General features: G+C 49.4%; 1 protein-coding gene across 5 annotated transcripts in view; it reads right to left on the reverse strand.

The window, feature by feature from the left end:
• Positions 1 to 19,988, reverse strand: part of CAPZB (capping actin protein of muscle Z-line subunit beta) — a 132,238-nt gene that overhangs the window by 62,037 nt on the left and 50,213 nt on the right. For all 5 annotated transcript variants that reach the window (XM_027615296.2, XM_027615333.2, XM_027615305.1 and 2 more), the window contains exon 2: positions 9,626 to 9,715. In XM_027615296.2, the coding sequence (XP_027471097.1) occupies positions 9,626 to 9,715 (90 nt within the window). The remainder of the gene's footprint in view (positions 1 to 9,625; positions 9,716 to 19,988) is intronic.

Genomic DNA, 19,988 nt, shown 5'->3' on the forward strand with positions numbered 1-19,988 from the left:
GTGGGACTCGATCCCAGGACCCTGGGATCATGACTTGAGCCAAACGAAGGCAGACGCTTAACGACTGAGCCGCCCAGGCGCCCAAAGTATTCCCACTTTTCTTACTAGTGGAGGCATCCACACACAGTAGCTGGGAACTCTGGAATTGGACTGCCTGGGTGCAAAGCTTGGCTCCACCATGGCCACCTGGTGACCTTGGTCAAGATGCCCAGGCCCCTGCTGCCGTTTTTGTGTTTTTTTTTTTTGAAGATTTTATTTATTTATTTGACTGAAAGAGACATGGCGAGAGAGGGAACACAAGCAGGGGGAGAGGGAGAAGCAGGCTTCCCGCGGAGCAGGGAGCCCGATGCGGGGCTCAATCCCAGGACCCCGGGATCATGACCTGAGCTGAAGGCAGACGCTCAACGACTGAGCCACCCAGGCGCCCCCTGCTGCTGCTTCTGTCCGATGGGAACAACAGTGACAGCCTCAGAAGGCACTTTCTCAAGATTTAGGGAGGAACATTCACTGTCATAAGTGGCAAACACTTTTCAGAGTTTGTTCTCAGTCCTTTCACTGATTTCAGCCTTTAAGTTAAAATTGCATGTGGTCATAAGCCATCCTTTTGGCTTTAGTTTCTACGCCTTAGGAACAAGGCCTCCCCCACCTTAGCACCAAATACCGTTGAGGCTTCCCTCTGCTTCTTGCCTGTCCGCTTCGTGTTAGTCCGTGAGCGGATGAGCACGGGCCGAGCAAGAGATTCTTAGCTTGTCTGCCTTCAACGTCTTTAGTTGTTTCAGCAATCTGATAGAATAATCCATTGTTTCTTCCCATCGAAACATGAATATCACTCATACTACATGCTAAGCGCCTCCGTGAGGGGGCCTAGTGCTGAGCGAGCCGACTCCGCTTGCTTCTGCCTCTCGGGTCTGAGCTCACACACGGCCCGCCTGCCACCCGGGGAGCCCGTGCCCAGCTGCTCCCGCGGTCCTGCGGCCTCCAACGGGATCCTGCCCTCCCACCCCAGGTGCCTTATATATTCCAAGTGCCTTACACTGGGTTGTGTGCTGATGCTGGTACATTTGATTTAAAAGTAGTCACCTTCCTGCCCCATCCCTTTAACTCCTGCAGTGCAAGAACTTGCTTTTCCTAAAATTTCTAGATTTGCTTTATTAACTAAAAGAAGAAATAGTGGCCTGCTACTTGTGTTTGGACAGAACACTTTTTTAAAGAGCACCCCCTGCCCAAACACACACACAGGGCACAGTGTGTGTGTGTGTGTGTGTGTGTGCGCGCGCGCGCGTGCGCACGCTGAAGGTCAGTTACTGATGGTTTCACTCCACATCACTATTCCCATTGAGTCCATGGCTCCCAACAGCAGGCCAAGCACAATCAGGTAGCTCTGATGGAGCTTCCAACCAGAAGAGGCAGGAAGAGAAGTTTACAGAGGCTTTTCTCCTGAGGCACTTACAAGTTCCATGGCCCCTAGCCTGCCCTCATCACAAATTTCTTTTACAGTTTCACCTGAAAAGATAATTTTAGCAGGACATAGAAGAAATGACATACTATCAGGTTTTCATCCTGAAGACCGTAATCCTGTGGACAGCACGCTGAAGCAACAGCTGGACTTGACTTTCCCCTGGTCCCACGTCCACTGTGGGACATCCTCACCGTCCTCAGCTATAAAAGGGGAGTTGCCCACTCACCTTACAGAGTGGCCGAGAAGATTAAACCAGGTGACAAAAGTATAATAAAGTAGCCCGTATAAATCAGTGCTCTGACATCTAATGGGGCTCCATTCAAGCTATTTATCCATGTCATTCACTGAAAATGACTTTAGGGAGACTTTAGAATGACTTTCATTCATCCTAAAATGACTTTATGAAGAATGAAAAGAAGGGAGAGTCAAATTCTAAATCTGAGCCCAAACACAAAATTTCTATTTAGAACTTTAGAATTTCCTCGGAAAAACAACAGAAGTGAACTGGGTGGTTGACATCTACCGTGACAGCAGACTGCTTTCAAATAACCTAGTTTTGGAGCATTTTGAGCCCCTGGCCATAATGAGTCATCTGCCGTTACCGCTCTAGATCTGCTCAGGACCGGCAGACGCGTCATTCCGGTCTCCTGGAAACAGTCATGGCTCCCCAAGGAACCCATGCGCACAAAGGAAAGCAAATGCCCCCCCCCCGCCTCCCCCCACCCCGTACTTTTCTCCTTCAAGTTTTAATTGTCTGGGCTGCTTGCGCAGGAGGTGATCCATCTCATTCTTAATTGGATCAAATGAGGGCCCATTCTTCTGCATATAAGAGAACTCATCAGAATTTCAAATAACTTCCCCAGGGCGCATCTATGAGGGAGCAGGTCAGGGGAGGGCACCCCAGGGAGCCCCACTTCCCCTTCCAAGCCAATCATGCCATTTTGTCCTCATTTACAAGGAGGCCACGCCATTAGGTGTCAGGGTCCTCGCCTCCACAACAGGCTGGGGTCATGCAGGGCCATCTCGCTCTGGAGAGGCAGCCCTGGGCGGGGAACAGGGGGCCAGTTCAGCACCTCGGTCCAGGGGCTGCCTTCTCCCCTCCCTTGCTTTTAGTCCCCACAGCTGCAGTCCATTCAAAGAGCAAAAACACTTGCATGAAAAGGCTCACCACAACTTTCCAAGGAATGGAGTTCATTAAAATACTGCTGGAGGCCCTTGGCTGGAATGCTTTTCCCCTTGTAAAATGGGAACTGCAGCTCAGTGTCGCCTGTAGGGAAGCTCAGGATATGCTCAGAAACATCAGTGCAACAGAGACTGTGCGGGGGCTTTTGCATAATTACCAATTATTCGATCCATTCCCTGCTCCTCCTCCAGAGACAATATCCGGCCTGGGAGAGAAAACTTCCCCACAGACTCTGGGCAGACCTGAGGACAAGGACGAACGGGGAGAATGGAAGCCGGAAGCCAAGTGCCCCCACCCAACATTAACTGCCCTTAGTACCAGCGAATGGGGTCTGGCACAGGGCTCCAAAACCACCATGCACCAGCCCCAGCCCATGCGTCCATGGTATGTCAGTGGGGGACCCCTGACCCACAGCCCAGCTCATGGGTGCCCGGCGGGGGGAAGATGACGCCCAGCTGGGAGGCCCACTCACCAAGCCTCAGGTGGGAAAAGGCCAACTTCCCTGAGCCTCAACTTGATTTTAAGGCTTCAGTGCAGAAAGCATTCTTTTTATATTAAAATGTCTTACATGTGGGCATGCTGCACACTGAAATGTAATTATTTAAAGAGAAGAAACATAAAATTCTCTACTCCAGGCAGCCACTTTGGGATTTGCCCCCCAAACTCCAAAGATGGGTATTTGCTCAACTGTCAGGAATGCTCTGGCGGAAGAACCTGGGGAACAGAGGGAGAGGCCAGATGAAGGTTGCCAGCAGAGAGTCAGGGGAGAGGGCAGACACTTACTGCTGGCTGGGCACAACCATTAAAGAGCTTGGACCACCTTCACTCAAAAGTAAAGACAAACAAATGTGCCGGCAGGGTATCTGCTTGGTAGACACAGAGTGCCAAGCTGGCCTCAGCCAAGTCTTCCTTCTTCTGGAAGTCTTCCCTAAATTCTCCACTACATGCCAGGTCTATGGAGCCAGGCCTTTCATCTTGCATCGCCAGCACCTGGAAGAGCATTTGACCAACAGTGGATGTGAAATTCTTGTAGAAAAAGTAAGTTTTGACAGCCCTCCTTGGAGCTGATGAGCCAGTGAAGACCAATGGGCTGAGAACCCAGCCAAGGTCATTCTCCTCAGGGGTCAAGTTTTAGGATCCTGGCATTTTCTCCTGTGGAAAGAACACCAAGGAATAAACACTGCATTTCTTCCCAGGGCTGAGCACAGTGCCTGACTCAGAGGGGGTGCTCAGGAAATGTGGGCTTGAATCCATTAACTCGTCACCCACTTAAGCTGAGACCCCTTTAGAAAGGAGAAGACTTTTAAATGTCGACTCTGAAACAAAGGAAAAAATGCCAGTGTGAGACCACTTTTAAATGGTGAAGGTCAAGTGGCAAGTTAGGCAGGAAGAAAACACAAGCCTCGTCACTGCTGAGCACAGATAAACTGGATCATCTTGGCCTGCAGGACCCTGGTCCCCACACCCAGCACGGTCTTCATCACCTGGGGACAGAGCTGAGTTTGGTACTTCATTCCACACACCTACCACTGGGAGAATAATTTCCAGAACTCGTTGGTTCTGCCATTAAGGACTGAAAACTGAATAACAATGCTTAGCAGAAATCAGACAGATAACAGTATTAATGAACCGTGAAATACAATATTCGCCTTCATTTCAGCAATCACAAATGTGTGGAGCTTGGCTCCCCCGGCTGCTTCATGGAGTAGTGCAGGTTCTTGGAGACTTAAAGCTTATCCGCTGGGCCCCAAGTGACCAAGTACACCCCGTGCACTCCAGCCTTCTGACTGGTCAGGCCTGAAGAATCGCATGCTCCCTGCAGCCCTCGCGCTGCCAAGAGGTCGATGGTTTTTGCAAACCATTCGAAACACAGGTCCTGCCGAACCGGCAGGGCAAAACCCCGCACCCAGGTGGCCCGTTCTATTTTTGGAGGGCAATTCTGGCTGCTACGAAGAAGGATATGCTGCCATGAAAACCGACCACGCTTCTCAGCTCCCCGGTCGAAGCACCTCTAACCCACAGGCCTGGCCAGGATGGTTCAGGGGCTTTCCCAGCTGATGCCCTCTCCCACACTTGAGTAAGGTCTGGGGACACCCACGAGCTGGGCCTTTGGGTGGCTACAGCAGAGAGAACGAATTAAAAATGAAACAACTAACATTTGCAGGCAAAGACTCTCCTGACTGGTTAAACAGATTTAGGGCTATTTTTGGTCTGCTCTTAAAAAGGGCAAAGGACGGATGGCCTGCTGGATGCCAATTTGCAGAAACAAACTCCTTCCTCAGCTCAGGGCTCAAAATACAGCCCAGCCAAGTTTTGGCTATTACTGCCAGTGTGCAGAGTAAAGCCATAGAAGGTCAAAGTGTAGGAAGCCAAGGGAGCATCTAAACATCACATGATTCTTGGCCCACATGGACAAGTGGGTATTTTTGAAATGGCTTAACAGATTTCAGCTGGCTTCACTGTAGTACAATGGGATTAATATGTAATAAAATGATGTTCTGGCCATCTGCAAAGGAAGGTCATTTCCCACCAATCCCAGCATGCACCATAATCCCAAGGCAGCAAAAGCTCTGATGCTGGAAAGAAAAGAGAGAAGGAAAGCTCATCTGGCATGATAAATTGGGCTGCCTTGGCCTGGCTGCTAAGCATACGCTGCATTTCTCTTTCCTACGACTCTGTAACTGGACCGCTGGTGGACCGGATAAATTCCCCTATGGTTCTCTGGCTCCAACATCTAAGTGTGGCCATTCCCTTCACGGAGAATGCTGGCAAATCCTAACATTCTTGTCAGTCTTAAAATTGGAGACTTTTCTTGAAAACAACTACCTCCCCTTCATTATTTTAGGCAGGTGAGCATGGGAGGAATGACTCCAATTTGTACCGAGCAGTGCATTCGCTGCTCTGAAAACATCTGACTGATCCCAGATTACGTGAAACAAAGGCCTGGACCCACTGCTCCTAGATGGACCCAGAATGGTGTGAGTTTTCTGCAGTCACAGCTCTGGGAAGAAATAAAACTGCAAGTGAACTTCAGAGACACAGGAGTACACTCAGCATGGACCAACTCTGAAAGGAACGACGGAATTCTGCAGACCCAGTTAAAAACAAAACAAAAAACCCCCGTCATTCCCAGGGTAAAGAGAAGAAAAATAGCAGCAACGAAAGGAAAACATTCAAAGAAGTAATTTCTAGGACTGGTCATAGGACCTTGTACAAAACCAGCCCAAATGCCCCTCATACACTATGGTGCAGAGCAGGGACCTTGAAGCAAGGCCTTTAATCAAAAAGTGGCTTTTGAAGCATGTCAGTAGAGTTTTAACGAGGTGTGCTTTACCAGATCCTAATTCGGGGAAGAGCCATGCTCCATTTCCATTCTGACATTCATCATACTTCAAATTAAAATATTAATGAGAACACCGATTCCCCAGCCCATTCTGGAGGACGGTAATCTACTATGGCCTCCTGTTCAGCCTCAGGAGGTAGAAGGGGCCCAAGGCTGGCCTCCACACAACCTGGCGAGGGGCAGTGGGCGCCTCTCCAGCCCCCCGATGGAGTGATGGACAAAAGTGAACTGCTAATCCCACGTGGTCCGGCTCTGAGGAGGGGCTGTCTTTCAGGTCTCTAGAACTGCTGCTGTTGTTTTTAATTACAGGAACTCTAAATTATTCTCCATAAAGGAGATGTTTTAATATTTCAGATTACTAATGAATTATTTAACACTTTGCCCCCTAACAGTTCAGACGGACACATCAGGAAGACATACCACATTTAATCTGTTGTTCTGGGTGTGAGCGAGTCACGCAAAGGGGCCCAGCAGAGTTACCCCTGCAGAAGGAACTGGGACTCCTGGGGCTGCCTGGCTTCTTCCTGAGAGTCTCAATCATACAAAAGAGGTGAAGTGGTCCTAGGTACATTCAAGGGGGACTGTGAAAACCCGCTGAAGCACTAACACAAACCACCGCGTCCAGCTCAGTCCTGGGCACACGGCAGGTGTTGGCTGTCAAACCCGCAACCTAGGTCTGCCTCCATCCTCCTCTCCAGCCACGTTCTGCAGAAGACAAAGTTGCAAGGGAAAAGGCAGTGCATTCTGACAGTAACCTGTGGGAGGTCACACAGCACGTCCCCCCTCAGCGACAGGAACAGTGTGGTACTTCGAGCGGGGCCCAAGGAGCCTCTGCAAACCGCATGCCAGGGCTGACCTGGGGGAGCACCTGGTGTGTGGCTGAGGTGAGAGACAGCTCCCAAGGTTCTCCTTCACTCACCATCAGTGCTGCGGCTTTCCGGCCGGGCCCAAGTACCTGTGCCAGACCCAGCAGAGGCAGTAGCTGACCGGGTTCCCATAAAAGCAGCTCTGTGCCCATCTCCGAGATAAAGACTGACCAGGGGGATCACAGAGAAAACACACTTCCATTGCCATAAGAACAAAACAGCCCGTTGAACACCAAAGAAGGGTCTCCTGAGAAAAATTCACTCATCATTTCTTCTCTGTTTGGTTGATTTCCAAAATACAGTAATAGCTAAATTGGCACACTAGGTTTAAACTCAGCCAAGCATGCTTTCATGCTGAGTTTAAAGACAAAGAAGCCTCTGCCGCTGACCCAATTAGGGATCGGATCCCACCATCGGCCTTCGCCCATCTCTGCCACATACGATCAAGCAAAAATCTCTGACCAAGAGAAACGTGAAGCAATACAGCACTCCCCAGTCTGCTGCCCTGTAGGGCTGAGAGTCATATCCGGCCAAGCAAGCAAACTGCGCGGCACGGTGCAGTGAGCACCAGGCTCAGCGAGTGGGGGACGGTGACAATGACCACGTGACAACCCCAAGTTCAAGCCCTCCCTCTGACCTGCAAGGACCCCTTGCGACTCTCCAAACTGTGTACGTCAGGATTTCCCAACGAAGGGAGCCTGGGTGGCTCAGTCGTTAAGCGTCTGCCTTCGGCTCAGGTCATGATCTCGGGGTCCTGGGATCGAGCCCCGCATCGGGCTCCCTGCTGGGCGGGAAGCCTGCCTCTCCCACTCCCCCTGCTTGTGCTCCTGCTCTCGCTGTGTCTCTCTCCGTCAAATAAATACATAAAATCTTTATAAAAAAAAAAAAAGGATTTCCTAGCGAAGACTGCTTTCGCTCCACACCCCCCACCTAACCCACCCCATCCCCCAACTCACATGCTATACAAAACCAGATCTAACCAATCCCATGTTTGGGCCGATGCTGAGAAACCAGGAGGTCTCACTCAAACTCCCAAAGTACGGCTTCTCCAGAAAGTTCGGAACACAGGTCACAGAGGATCGTCCTCCCACAGGGCAACGGCGGGCAGCTGGAGCAAAGGGGCCACCGCCCTTCCAGACGGGGCCTGCCATCACAGCCCTCGCTGCACTCCGTCGGCCGCGGGCGCTGACGGCGCCTCCCGGACTCTGGTTCTCACCCCATTCGGCTACGCTCTCTCCTTTCACACTCACCTCACACGCCGTGTCAGCCGGGACCCATCACGCCTTTAAGTCTACCTTCCTCTCATCACAAGGGCCCGTGGCTGCCTTTCTCATCAGGGCCACTGACCTCAAGAAACCTGCCCCTCCTCACTTGCGGGGGTGTCACCAGCACAGGCTGGCGCGTTCACCCCCACCCCGTCCGGCGGTGCCTGTAAGGACGCGCGCGGTTGTGACGACAGGCCGTGGACAGCTGCGAGGTCCTCTCTCTGAATGATGCGAGTCTCCTGCAAGAATGCTTCTCCTAGTACCATCGCTCTCAAGTCAGACGGTGGAATGAAGCGTCACTATGGCATACGGACACGTTTTCAAACCATTCTGCAAAAGACACCTCATCACCGAGCCATGGCTGGCCGCGCATCATCACCTCCCAGGAGACGGGTGCAACAAACACAACAGAGGACTGACTGGGCACCAGAGCCGGAACGCACTGGCCAAATAAGCTAGTAACTCAGTTGGCCTCTTGGGGCCTGATTTTAGTTTATCTTACTTCTTTTCAATATTTTCCATAGCTTTATGGATTTTACTTAAATATTTTGAGGCATTTCAAATAATATTACGGTGCCAGTTAATCTGAGGCATCCTTTTGAGACCAATTATTCTGAATTTTAAAAAAATATAGATTTAGGGGCGCCTGGGTGGCTCAGTCGTTAAGCGTCTGCCTTCGGCTCAGGTCATGATCCCGGGGTCCTGGGATCGAGCCCCGCATCGGGCTCCCTGCTCTGCGGGAAGTCTGCTTCTCCCTCTCCCACTCCCCCTGCTTGTGTTCCCTCTCTCGCTGTGTCTCTCTGTCAAATAAATAAATAACATCTTTAAAAAAAAAAAAATATAGGGACGCCTGGGTGGCTCAGTTGGTTAAGCAACTGCCTTCGGCTCAGGTCATGATCCTGGAGTTCCGGGATCGAGTCCCACATCGGGCTCCCTGCTCAGCAGGGAGTCTGCTTCTCCCTCTGACCCTCCCCCCTCTCGTGCTCTCTATCTCTCATTCTCTCTCTCTCAAATAAATAAATAAAATCTTTAAAAAATATATATATAGATTTAAAAAATAGATGTGATGAGCTCTTTGACAGCTGACTTTTGTGTTTTGTACTGGTCAAAGTGGAAGTGAAGCCCCGTGAACTATTTTATAGGGTAGATTTTGTACTATCTTGGCTGGAGGGACTTCCACAACAGCAAAGAAACGAAGGAAGCCTGGCACCAGGCACTGCTGAATGCCCACTGGGTGTGTGTGGCCTCTTCCTCCCCATGTTGAAATGCAAGCTTCTGGAGACTTGAAAACATGCAGCTGGGGCAAGGGGACACAGATCAACTTCCGAGCTCCCATCTTGGGCTTTCTTAACCCAGCTGGCTCTGAGAGACAACAGAAAGGAGGACTCTCAGAACTCGGTGGTGGTGGAAGGTTTCTTCTGGGTTTGGAACACCGCATGGAAAAAGGCACACAGAGTCAATCAATTATGAGCCACAGCCCAAAGGAAACCATATGAACAAAGCTCGTACCAGGTCAATCAGGTCGCTGAGGTTCTTCTCGATTTGCTGTGGAGGCAGGCGCCTCATCAAGTCCAAGGCACAGTCCAGCTGCTGGTCACTCTGTGAAAAGAGAAACAGAAGTTCTGGGCCATTTTGCCAACAGAAACACTGAAACCTTTTTAAAAGGCATCCTTGGGGCACCTGGGTGGCTCAGTCAGTTAAGCATCTGCCTTGGGCTCAGGTCATGATCTCAGGGTCCTAGGATCGAGCCCCTTGTCAAGGGCCCCCTGCTCAGCAGGGAGCCTGCTTCTCCCTCCCCCTTTGTCCTCCCCTACCCCCCAGCTTGTGCTCATTCCCTCTCAAATAAATAAATAAAATTGGGGGGGAGGGGGGAAGCGTCCTTGCAGTTTCAGCTTGCCCAGGGTATTCTCCCCCCCAACCCCCCGGATATTCTAACACCAAGCAGGGCGCAGTGGGCCCTCCAACACCTCTCCTGGAGAGTGGGGGGATGGGTTCTGTGACAGTACCATCTATCTCATGTGGAGATGTGTGGAAGATACTCAAAGTGGCAAGTGGGCCGGAGTTCCAACCACACCTCAAAGCCCCCTCGGCTTTCCTTTTCCAACTCAACGGACCACGGGAGATGCAAATGTGTTACCTCCTGATCGGCCCTGCAAGGGAGCATGCTCGAGCAGCAAGTTAGGCTTTCTCCTGGACATTCGAGCCAAGTTAGGCTTTGTCCTGGACATTCGAGCCACGTTCCTCGATGAGCTCCAGGCCAGGGACAAAGCCAGGCAAAGAACAAGTGGCAAGATGTGCACTAAGGTTAAAGTCCTTGTCATTCAACTGAAGCCTGGGACGTATCCCCAGGTGAGAGTCCCTTGCAAAGGCAACCGAGACCCGGAGCATCTCCGGTGAAGAGGTGGCTCCAGCTGCAGACAAGTGCAGCAAACTGGGGTCACTGCTGCTGCAGGGGCCCAGGAGGATAAAGACCACACTGTGTGCTCCCAGGACTCGTCTCACTGGACATTCAGGCTGCAAATATTTACTCAGAGCCACCACACGCCAGTCATCATCAACATGTGATCAATAATGGAGGCGGGAGGAGGAGGAAGGAACGGAGTGGGGGTAAAGTGAGAGTAAATTCAGTACCCAGCGGGCTGCAACACAAAAGGCTAGGCCTCAGGAGGTAGGACAACAAAGGCGAGTAAGGTGGCCGCGGCAGAGCAGAGAAGACCACGGCACACACCCCCCGCCCCGAGAAGTATAGCTGAGGCAGCCGACACTGCCCATCAGAGGCACCGTTCTCATATGCCCAGACCAATCTCGAATTTTTGAAAGACCGAAATCAACACACTAAAGAATCTTCATAAAATACATAAAGTAATCCTGGAAATGTCATAATCGACTAATGAAAAAGAACCTTTGATTATGACCATCTACACTCCAGGGGTATTAACCACAAACAGGCTATGGAACAAGGACCCACTCTATTTCACCAAACAACTAACACACCAAGTTAACTGGAGGCTATTTCATTCCCATGTAACTGACTGGACATACAGAGCAGGCTGTTTTTTTTAAAAAGAAACAACAAACCTGCCCCTGTTGAAGGTGGTTATCAGGGACAATTTATTCTGGGATACACAACAAAGTGGCTACTACCCTACAAAGACACACACACACTCACTCACCCCAGAAATGGTGTAGCACTTGTTCTGTTTGGTGAAACATTCTAGCAACCATGAATTCCCTACCGGTGCCATGTATTCTATGCTGGCCAATGCCACGGTGATACGGGTCTGGCCTGCTGGCATGGGAAGACATTCTCACACCACTTCAAGGGTTGAGAACACAGACAAACTGAGTTGCCACTAGAGAGACTTATATTCGATTTCCAGTCCTGCCATTCATTAACTATAACCTTGGGCAAATTTCTTAACCTCTCCAAGCCTCTATGTATCCATAAAATGGGGACAGTCATAGGGTTGTTGCAATGACTCAATATCTATGACATTCTTAATATACAGCAGTATGTGTTTGGGACTATTTTCTGTGTATGTGTATAAATACATGTTTTAAATATTTTAAAAACATTTAAAAATATATATATATTTTACATTTGCCCCACTCAACCCAACCCTGAAATCTTTCCTGTTGCTATAAACTGGAGCTCTGTGCTCAAACTCCATAAACAGCTGTGTATCCCCACCCCTACCCCCACGACCGTGCCAGAAGAGAACACCCTAAATGATTCCAAACTAGTTAAAAGATGTAAACTAGTGAGCCAAAAACCTAAACATACACCTCCCTAAAGAAGACTTACAGATGGCAAATAATATGAAAAGATGCTCCACATCATTTGTTACCAGGGAAATGCAAATTAAAGCAATAATGAAATCCCATTATATACCTATTAGAATGGCCAAAATCCAGGATTCTGATTGCTGACAAGGATGTGGAGCAACAGGAACTCTGTTGGTGGGAACGCAAAATGGTATGCAACCAACTTCGAAGACAGTGTGGCAGTTTCTTACAAAACTAAACATAGTCTCACCATACGATCCAGCAACTGCACTCCTTGGTATTTACCCAAAGGAGTTGAAAACTTATTTCCATACAAAAACTGGCACACAAATGTTTATAACAGCTTTACTCACAACTGCCAAAACTTGGAAGCAACCAAGATGTCCTTTGGCAGGTAAATGGATAAACAATGTGTAGTCCACCAAGACACTGGAATATTATTCAGCGCTCAAAAGAAATAAGCTATCAAGCATGAAAAGACATGGAGGAAACTTAAATGTGTATGACTAAGTGAAAGAAGCCAGTCTGAAGAGGCTACATACCGTATGATTCCAACTATGTGACATTCTGGAAAAGGCAAAACTATGGAGACAGTCAAAAGATCAGTGGTCGCCAGGGACTGAAGGGGAGGAGTTTTAGGACAGTGAAGCTACTCTGCATGCTACTCTCACGGTGGATATGCATCATTACCAATCTGTCCAAACCCACAGTCTACACAACACCAAGAGTGAATCCCAGTGGAGACTAAGGAGTGAGTGAGTATGATGTGTCACTGTAGGTTCCGCAGCTGTAACTCTGGTGGGGAAGGCTTGTTTTGTAGTGGGAAGGCCATGCATGTGTGGAGGCAGGGAATATATGGGTACTGTGTACCTTCTGCTCAATTTTCCCATGAACCAAAAACTAAAAAATCATGTCTATTGAAAAAAGGGTGCATACTAGTGTTTCTCAACTGGGGTTGATTCTGCCTTCCCCACAAACCCCCAGGAGACATGTGGCAATGTATGGAGATATTTTTTGGTTGTCCTCACTGGGGGAGGAAGAGCTACTGGCATCTAATGGGCAGGGACCAGCGATGCTTCTAAACATTCTACAAGGCAGACAACAGACCCTAACAACTTGGCCCCAAATGCCAGAGTCAAGTCCGAAAACCCTGGTTTAAAACACCAATTTTGGGGGGCTCAGTCAGTGAAGCATCCGACTCTTGTTTTCAGGTCAGCATCTCAAGGTCCTGAGATTGAGCCTCACATTGGGCTCCATGTCAGCGGGGAGTCTACTTGGGATTCTCTCTCTCCCTCCCCCTGCTCACCCATGCTCTCACTCTTTCTAAAACAAACAAACAAACAAACAAACAAAACACTCATTTTGGGGGCACCTGGCTGGCTCAGTTGGTGGAGCATGCAACTCTTGATCCCAGGGTTGTGGATTAGAGCCCCACACTGGGTGTAGAGATTACTTAAAAAAAAAAAAAAATCTTTTTATTTTTATTTTTTTAAGAATTTTGAAAAGATTTTATTTGACAGAGAGCGAGAGAGCACAGCAGGGGAAGCAGGAAAGGGAGAAACAGGCTCCCCACTGAGCAGGGAGCCCGATGTGGGGCTCGATCCCAGGACCCAGGGATCATGACCTGAGCTGAAGGCAGATGCTCAACAGATTGAGCCGCCCTGGGCGCCCCTAAAATCTTTTTAAAAACTAAAAATAAAACAATCATTTTGGGGGACTGCAGATTCCCAGACTCTGATCAAAGCTAAGGCTCCAGAAAACTGCACATGCACAGAAACATTTTATATATAATTCTAATTCAAAGACCACTCATCACCCCTAAAAACTTCTGGTCTTCAGACATATTCTCAACTGGATAATAATAATAATCTTCCTGAGAACAAAAAACAAAATCAGATAGAAATAAACCTGGCTACACTGAAACCTTCATAGAACATACAGGGAGTCGGAGGAGATAAACTAGAAATTGAGCAGTGTATTATCTAGGAAGAGCCAGTCCTAACTTGGCCGGAAAGATCAACATGAAAAGATACTGTATCCACCTTCCATGGAGCCTGCTCACAAGCCAAGCCCCAAACCAGTATGCTGCTCACAACCTTCCCCCCAAGGGCGCCAGAGGCATAAAGGCTCCCTCCCCCATAGTCCTCTGTCTGACTGGATCTATTTGAGAACACTAAATAAATACTATTGCAAAATGTTCTAACTCCTGTTTTGCATTAATCCCAATGAATTCTAATTGGAAATGTTTCATTATAAATTTCTAGGGCTAAGGACATCTATCATTAAATTAGGAAATGACTAAACGCTTCCCAGAAGCAAAGCAACCTGGTGAAGCTTAATGACAGCTTATAAAAAGTTAAAATCAGAGTGAACTGGAGCCCTTCACCTGGGAGTCATCCCAAACCCTGAGGGGTACAGACAGGACACAGCACCGGAGAGTGAAGAAAACACAGATGCTCCAGGACTATGGGCAACAACAGGGGTGTGACCCCAGAAAGACAGTGATGGAGGGGGTGGGAGGCGGGGGTGGGATTCCCACCCTGGTTCCTGCCCCTAACTGGCTTTCTATTTATTGTGTGGACAGTCATCCCTGTGACTAAGGGCTCTCTCCCCAGGATGGTTCCTTCAAACCCTGAACTGCTCCCAGACCCTTCCTTTGGACAGTGTGCTTCACCAAATCTACCTCCCACGGGTGGTGGTTTCCAGGCTGAAAGGTAAATAGGAAAAGAATGACCCATTTCACTTCACTATCCAGAGTTCGCTGCCCATTCAATTAGTCATTCAATCAGTACTTGAGTGTTTCCTAGGTGATAAGCACTGTTTTTTTTCTTTTTAAAGATTTTATTTATTTATTCATGAGAGACAGAGAGAGAGAGAGAGACGGGGACAAAGGAAGAAGCAGACTCCCCGCTGAGCAGGGAGCCCGATGCGGGACTCGATCCCAGGACCCCGGGATCATGACCTGAGCCGAAGGCAGATGCTCAACCATCTGAGCGACCCAGGTGCACGATAAGCACTGTTTTTGATATTGAATGGTTTTTGATACTGAATGGTGAATAAAACAAAGTCCCTGTCTTCAGGAACTTAACGCTGTGGTCAAAATTCATATTAAAAAAAAAAAAATCAAGGAAGAGTCTTTGTTAGGATATCAAAGAACAGGAGGGGACGGTTACCCCGCTTCAGGCCAGGCTCTCCAGGGCTGGGACAGGTGTTCTGGTGTGCGCACTTAAGCATATAAACCAATTTAGGAAAAGCTTCACTTTCTGCTAGTTTTTCACATGAATTCAAGAAAAAGCACAAAACTGCTTCAATCACCCTACAACAAGTAAAACCACCGTTAAAACAGACTAAAACAGAACAGTTTTTCAGAATAATAAGTTGAATAAAACACTACAGCTTAAAAAATCTCCTAGGGAATTCAGACACCTGCCAGGGTTGTCCATCATTTGCATGCAGTAAAACCCGGCCCTATTAAATGAGGTAGAAGGGCATAGACCACTTTGGAAATACTCATCAATTTATTCAGCCCCTAGGTAGAAATGAAAATACATGTCCCAACCTGTGATAAAGTCTAATACAATGAACACACCTATCCACAAAGCGAACAAAGTTACAGTAAAGATGATACTAAGGAGTATAGGAAACCTCAAAAGATTTCTCAGGAGAAGGGTACCTGAGCTGGTTATCACTGGCTGCATGCACCCAGGAGTGCACAGATACGGGCGGCGGGGCGGCGGGGGGGGGCGGGGAGCTCTGCAGGCGCAGTGGGATAAACATGCCCAGCGAGGCCCACGCAGGAGGAAGGTGTGGCCGTGGGAGGTGACCAGGGCCTTGTCTCGAGGGGCCTACAGTCAGGCTGGTTTCCCCCCAAACGGCTCAGAGGGCAGCAGTTTTCTAAGTACGCTCCAGGCCCAGGCCCAAGACCTCCTGTCTCCCAGCAGTGGTGTCTCCTTTGTAGGTAAGCCTTCTGTGCCATGTTCTCTGGCCTTGAAAACTTTTAAAATCTACTTCTTCAGAGGGATTAGGAGCCCCTAAATATCCTTCCACAGATGAATGACAGGAAGAGCCTTGTATCTCAGAAGGTTAAACAGATTACATTGTCCGAAAATGGCCATAAGAAGCTCTCTCACCCGGCATGTTCCTCTCACGAGGAGTGACTTTGACACCCTTCCCACTGAGAGGTGGAGTCTATGCAACCCCTCCTTGGAAATGGGAGAGCTTTGGCGACTGTTTCTATCAACAGAGAAGAGCAGATCTGATGATGTGATTTCTGAGGCCAAGCCATATAAAAGACGATTCATTTTCACCTTGCTTGCTGAACACTTGGGCTTGGAGCCCCAAGCTGCAATGTAAACAGTTCGACGGCCCTACAGCGGCCATGCTGTGAGGAAGCCCAACCCAGCCCGCACAGGAGAGCCACACGGAGGGACTATGAGACTCTCAGCCAGCCCCCCAGATGCCCCTCTCCCACCTTCAGCTGTCTGAGTGCAACAGCTCAAGACCCCAAGCCAGAACCACCACCCAAGCAAGCCCTCCTGAATTTCTGGCCCACGGAAAGCACCGGACATAATGATTACTGTTGTTTTAAGTCACTAGGTTCGGGGTGATTCTGTTAGCTGGCAACAGTAACTGATACAGGAGGACGTCTCTAGTGACTGTGGGAGGACGGTCTGGCCAGGACAGGAGGACAGAACTTACTGGAAAGGGGAGGAAGCCCAAGAAGTTGGAGAGGACTGCCGTTTTCTAGCAAGAGCCACCTGCTAGAAGGCAGTGTCAAAGCCTCATTTGCATGTATATGGTTTCCATGTGCCCTTTTCAAACACACAGTTTATAATCTCAAGGATAAGCAGTAACGCAAACTGCGTGGATTTCTGAGAAGTCCGGCTTGGCCTGCTCTAGTGGCTGGCCGAGGCAGATCTGCACTTAATAGCATCTGTCCATACATAAACAACCACCCAAAGCTTCAAGGCCTCTACAGTCCGTTCTCAAGTTCATCAAGACCTTCACTTGTTTACATTCCCGAGAGGCTTAGCAAGGTCTTACTTCAGACAGCACAAAGGTAAACTGTGCTGCAGCCCAGGCTGATTTCCCACAATTTATGGAGGCTAACGTAACCATGGCTTGTCCTGTATAATCTGTGACCCAACAAGCGACTCTGTAGAAGCCGAATCTGTTTTCTGCCACGTGGCTCAGGAACGAGTTGTGCTGGGGGCGACATGGGGAAAGTGTCACCAGCCAGCCCAGCCCACAACTCATCTGTAGGTCACTCTGGAAAACTGCACATGTGGGTTAATAAAAAGAAAAGTGTTTCTTCTGCTGACTGACTGCCGCCTGGTTGAATCTTCCGGGAGGGACACGGCGGCGAGGGTCGCGCACAGAGGGAGATGGCTCACCAGACACAAACACAGGCATTCCCTCTGGCCGACTTTCCCTTCCCACGGCAAAGTCCGATACCCTCTATTGAGCGAATCAAAGTCACAGTGAAAGACCGTGTGGCAGATCAAGCCTCCTTCAACCGTCGGGGGTCTGCTGTGTTTCATCACAGCTGGATCCATGTCCTTTTCTAAAAACTGAGGAAAAAAACACACAACACGAAGAAACCATTTTACAGCAAACGATTCGGTGGCGGGGCCCAGGTGACCTTGATCACTCCAGAAACATGGTGCCTTTTGTAAGTCTCTGCTCTAAAACAATTCTATTAGGATCCCAGGACGGACCTTTTGAGTTCACCTAAGTCCTGCCCTCTCATCTTACAGATGAATAATGAGGTTCAGAGAAAGTCTGGCAAGGTCACAAAGTCAGTACGTGAGCCCGTATCTTCACACAGAGAGGTTTCCTACCGCACGCCATGCTGTCTTTCCAATTCGTTCAGTCACTGAGCAACCGTGTGATGGGCAGGTCCTGGGGACACAGGGCTGGACTAGTCAGACGTGGTCCCTGCCCTTAGGAATTTGAGACCCACAGAAGAAGGTCTCCAGGAAAAAGCAGCAGAAAAGAAGGATGACACCACCCTGCTTAACACTTGGAACTATGGCCATGCCGCTCCTCCCATGACCACGGAGCAGCGGGGAGCCCCTACAGGGATAGCCGAGTACCAACTGTTTTAATCCTGAAAGACGGGAAGCCTTCTAAGGTGTTTTACAGGGTCTGTGTGTTTACAGAGAGGACAGAGCAGTGAGCACAGTTAAACCATTTCTCACGGGCAGAGGGACACCAGTAGGAGCAACCATTCCCGGAACATGGCCCTGTGTCTGCTTTTGCATTTTTCTGCTCTTCTCTGCACTACACTCCCTCATCTAATATGTTGCTTCTAATCTACTTTGGGTGTGGAAACTGGAAACCTGCTCTTGTTTTAAAAAAGCAAAACCAAAACCAAGTCAACTTTGATGGAAGGAATAAATCGCAGGTTCTTAACCTGGGGTATAGTCATTGCCCCGCTGCTTGTGAGCACCTTGACAGTTTGTGGAGGGGTGTGTTTGTGTGTCTGTGTGAAGGCAGGGGCGTGTATATGTCTATGTGAGAGAAAGTAGGGGTAGGTGTGTGTGTGTGTGTGTGTGTGTGTGTGTGAAGGCAGGGGTGTATACGTATGCATGTGTGTGTGAAGGGTGTGTGTATGAAGGCAGGTGTGTGTATGTGCACGCAAGAGGGAGAAAGTAGGGGTGTGTGTGTGTGAAGGCAGAGGTGTATATGCATGAAGGGAGGTGTGTGTGCACACATGTGCACACAGTTTTCCAAGGTCAGGGTCCACACCTTTTTCCAAAGAAGTCTAAGGCTCTGAAGGCACAGATGTGCTCTAGTAACAATAAAAAGTCCTATTCTCCCACTTCACCTGCAGGGTGGAGCTACATCAGTCACCGCTTAATCCCTTGGAGCCTTGGCGCTTGAAACTTTGAGGCACAAGCTCACGACGCTCCCCACGCCACAGGACGGGCGCGAATGAGGCAGGGTGTCTGGCCCGGCGTCTGCCCCACCAGCTCCCGACAGCCCACCCTCCACAAAGGGCAGGGGTCTTCCCAGAGTGTAAAGCATATGGCTTATCTGCTAGGACTTTCACACAACAGTTTGTGGGGACTCATGGGCCCTTTCCTCCCTGATTTTTTGCTCATTTGACGCAGGTTTTCCATTTAGGCTGCCAGGAGTCTCGAGCAAGGTAGGCGGAGTGTTATTTCCGTTTCCAAGTCATTAAGCACCAACAAAGGAGGGCAGATTCCCGCAACTCCCACCCCACACGTGCCCCCCGCCCTGTTTAGGATGGAGCACAGGGGACCCGTGGCTCCCCTAAACCCAAGACAGGAAGAGTGGATCAAATTCCATATTCACCCCAAAAAGATCTTTTTTCTGTTCTGTACTATTCTCTCCCTGTTCGGCTGTCTTTCTGAAGCCCTCTGGCCAGGACAGCACCAAGGAGTATCTCCACCAATCCAGTTTCTCTATATTTACTGCTGTTCCCAAGCCCACCTGAGGCCATTGAAAGCAGACAAATGGAACAACTCCCCACCCAGCAGTGACAATCTCCAAGTGCCTCCCTCCTTGGTACATTAATTCCAGAGCAAAACTTAGCAACCTCTATATAGGCTCTGTGTCAAATACTACAACAGCCATCAGCTGATGGTTCCCTTACACATCCCTTCAGGGAGGGAAAGATCCAAAATGATCACGCTCAGCAGGCGGAGCGTGGGTTAAAAAAAAGGTTCTGGATATCGGATTCAGTGTGTACGGTCCCAAAACCTCTAACTGCAGAACACAGAATGGTTTCTCTGCAGGGATCAAAGTTTATCTGGTAAACTTGGTGGAATGGCAAAAATTCTCAATCGAGTCCTGAAGGAGGCCCGAGCGTGGGAGCACATTCTACACGGCTGAGCTCAGCAAGGGGAGGAAGCCCAGGTGCAGCCGGTGTTCCGCCACCCCCCCACACCCCGGCGGGTGCAAAAGCCTTTTTCCTCCTGCAGCCTCCTCCCCTGCCCACACCCCGACCCCCCTGCGCGTACTCCAGAAAGCTCGCTGGCCGCTCTTCTATGCGCTGAACTAGGCTCGCGATCCACACTCAACTCAAACGCAAGTGCTGCTGGATCCTTAGGATTGCCCC

The sequence above is a fragment of the Zalophus californianus genome, chromosome 4 (assembly GCF_009762305.2).
Source record: "Zalophus californianus isolate mZalCal1 chromosome 4, mZalCal1.pri.v2, whole genome shotgun sequence".
NCBI classification, from domain to species: domain Eukaryota; kingdom Metazoa; phylum Chordata; class Mammalia; order Carnivora; family Otariidae; genus Zalophus; species Zalophus californianus.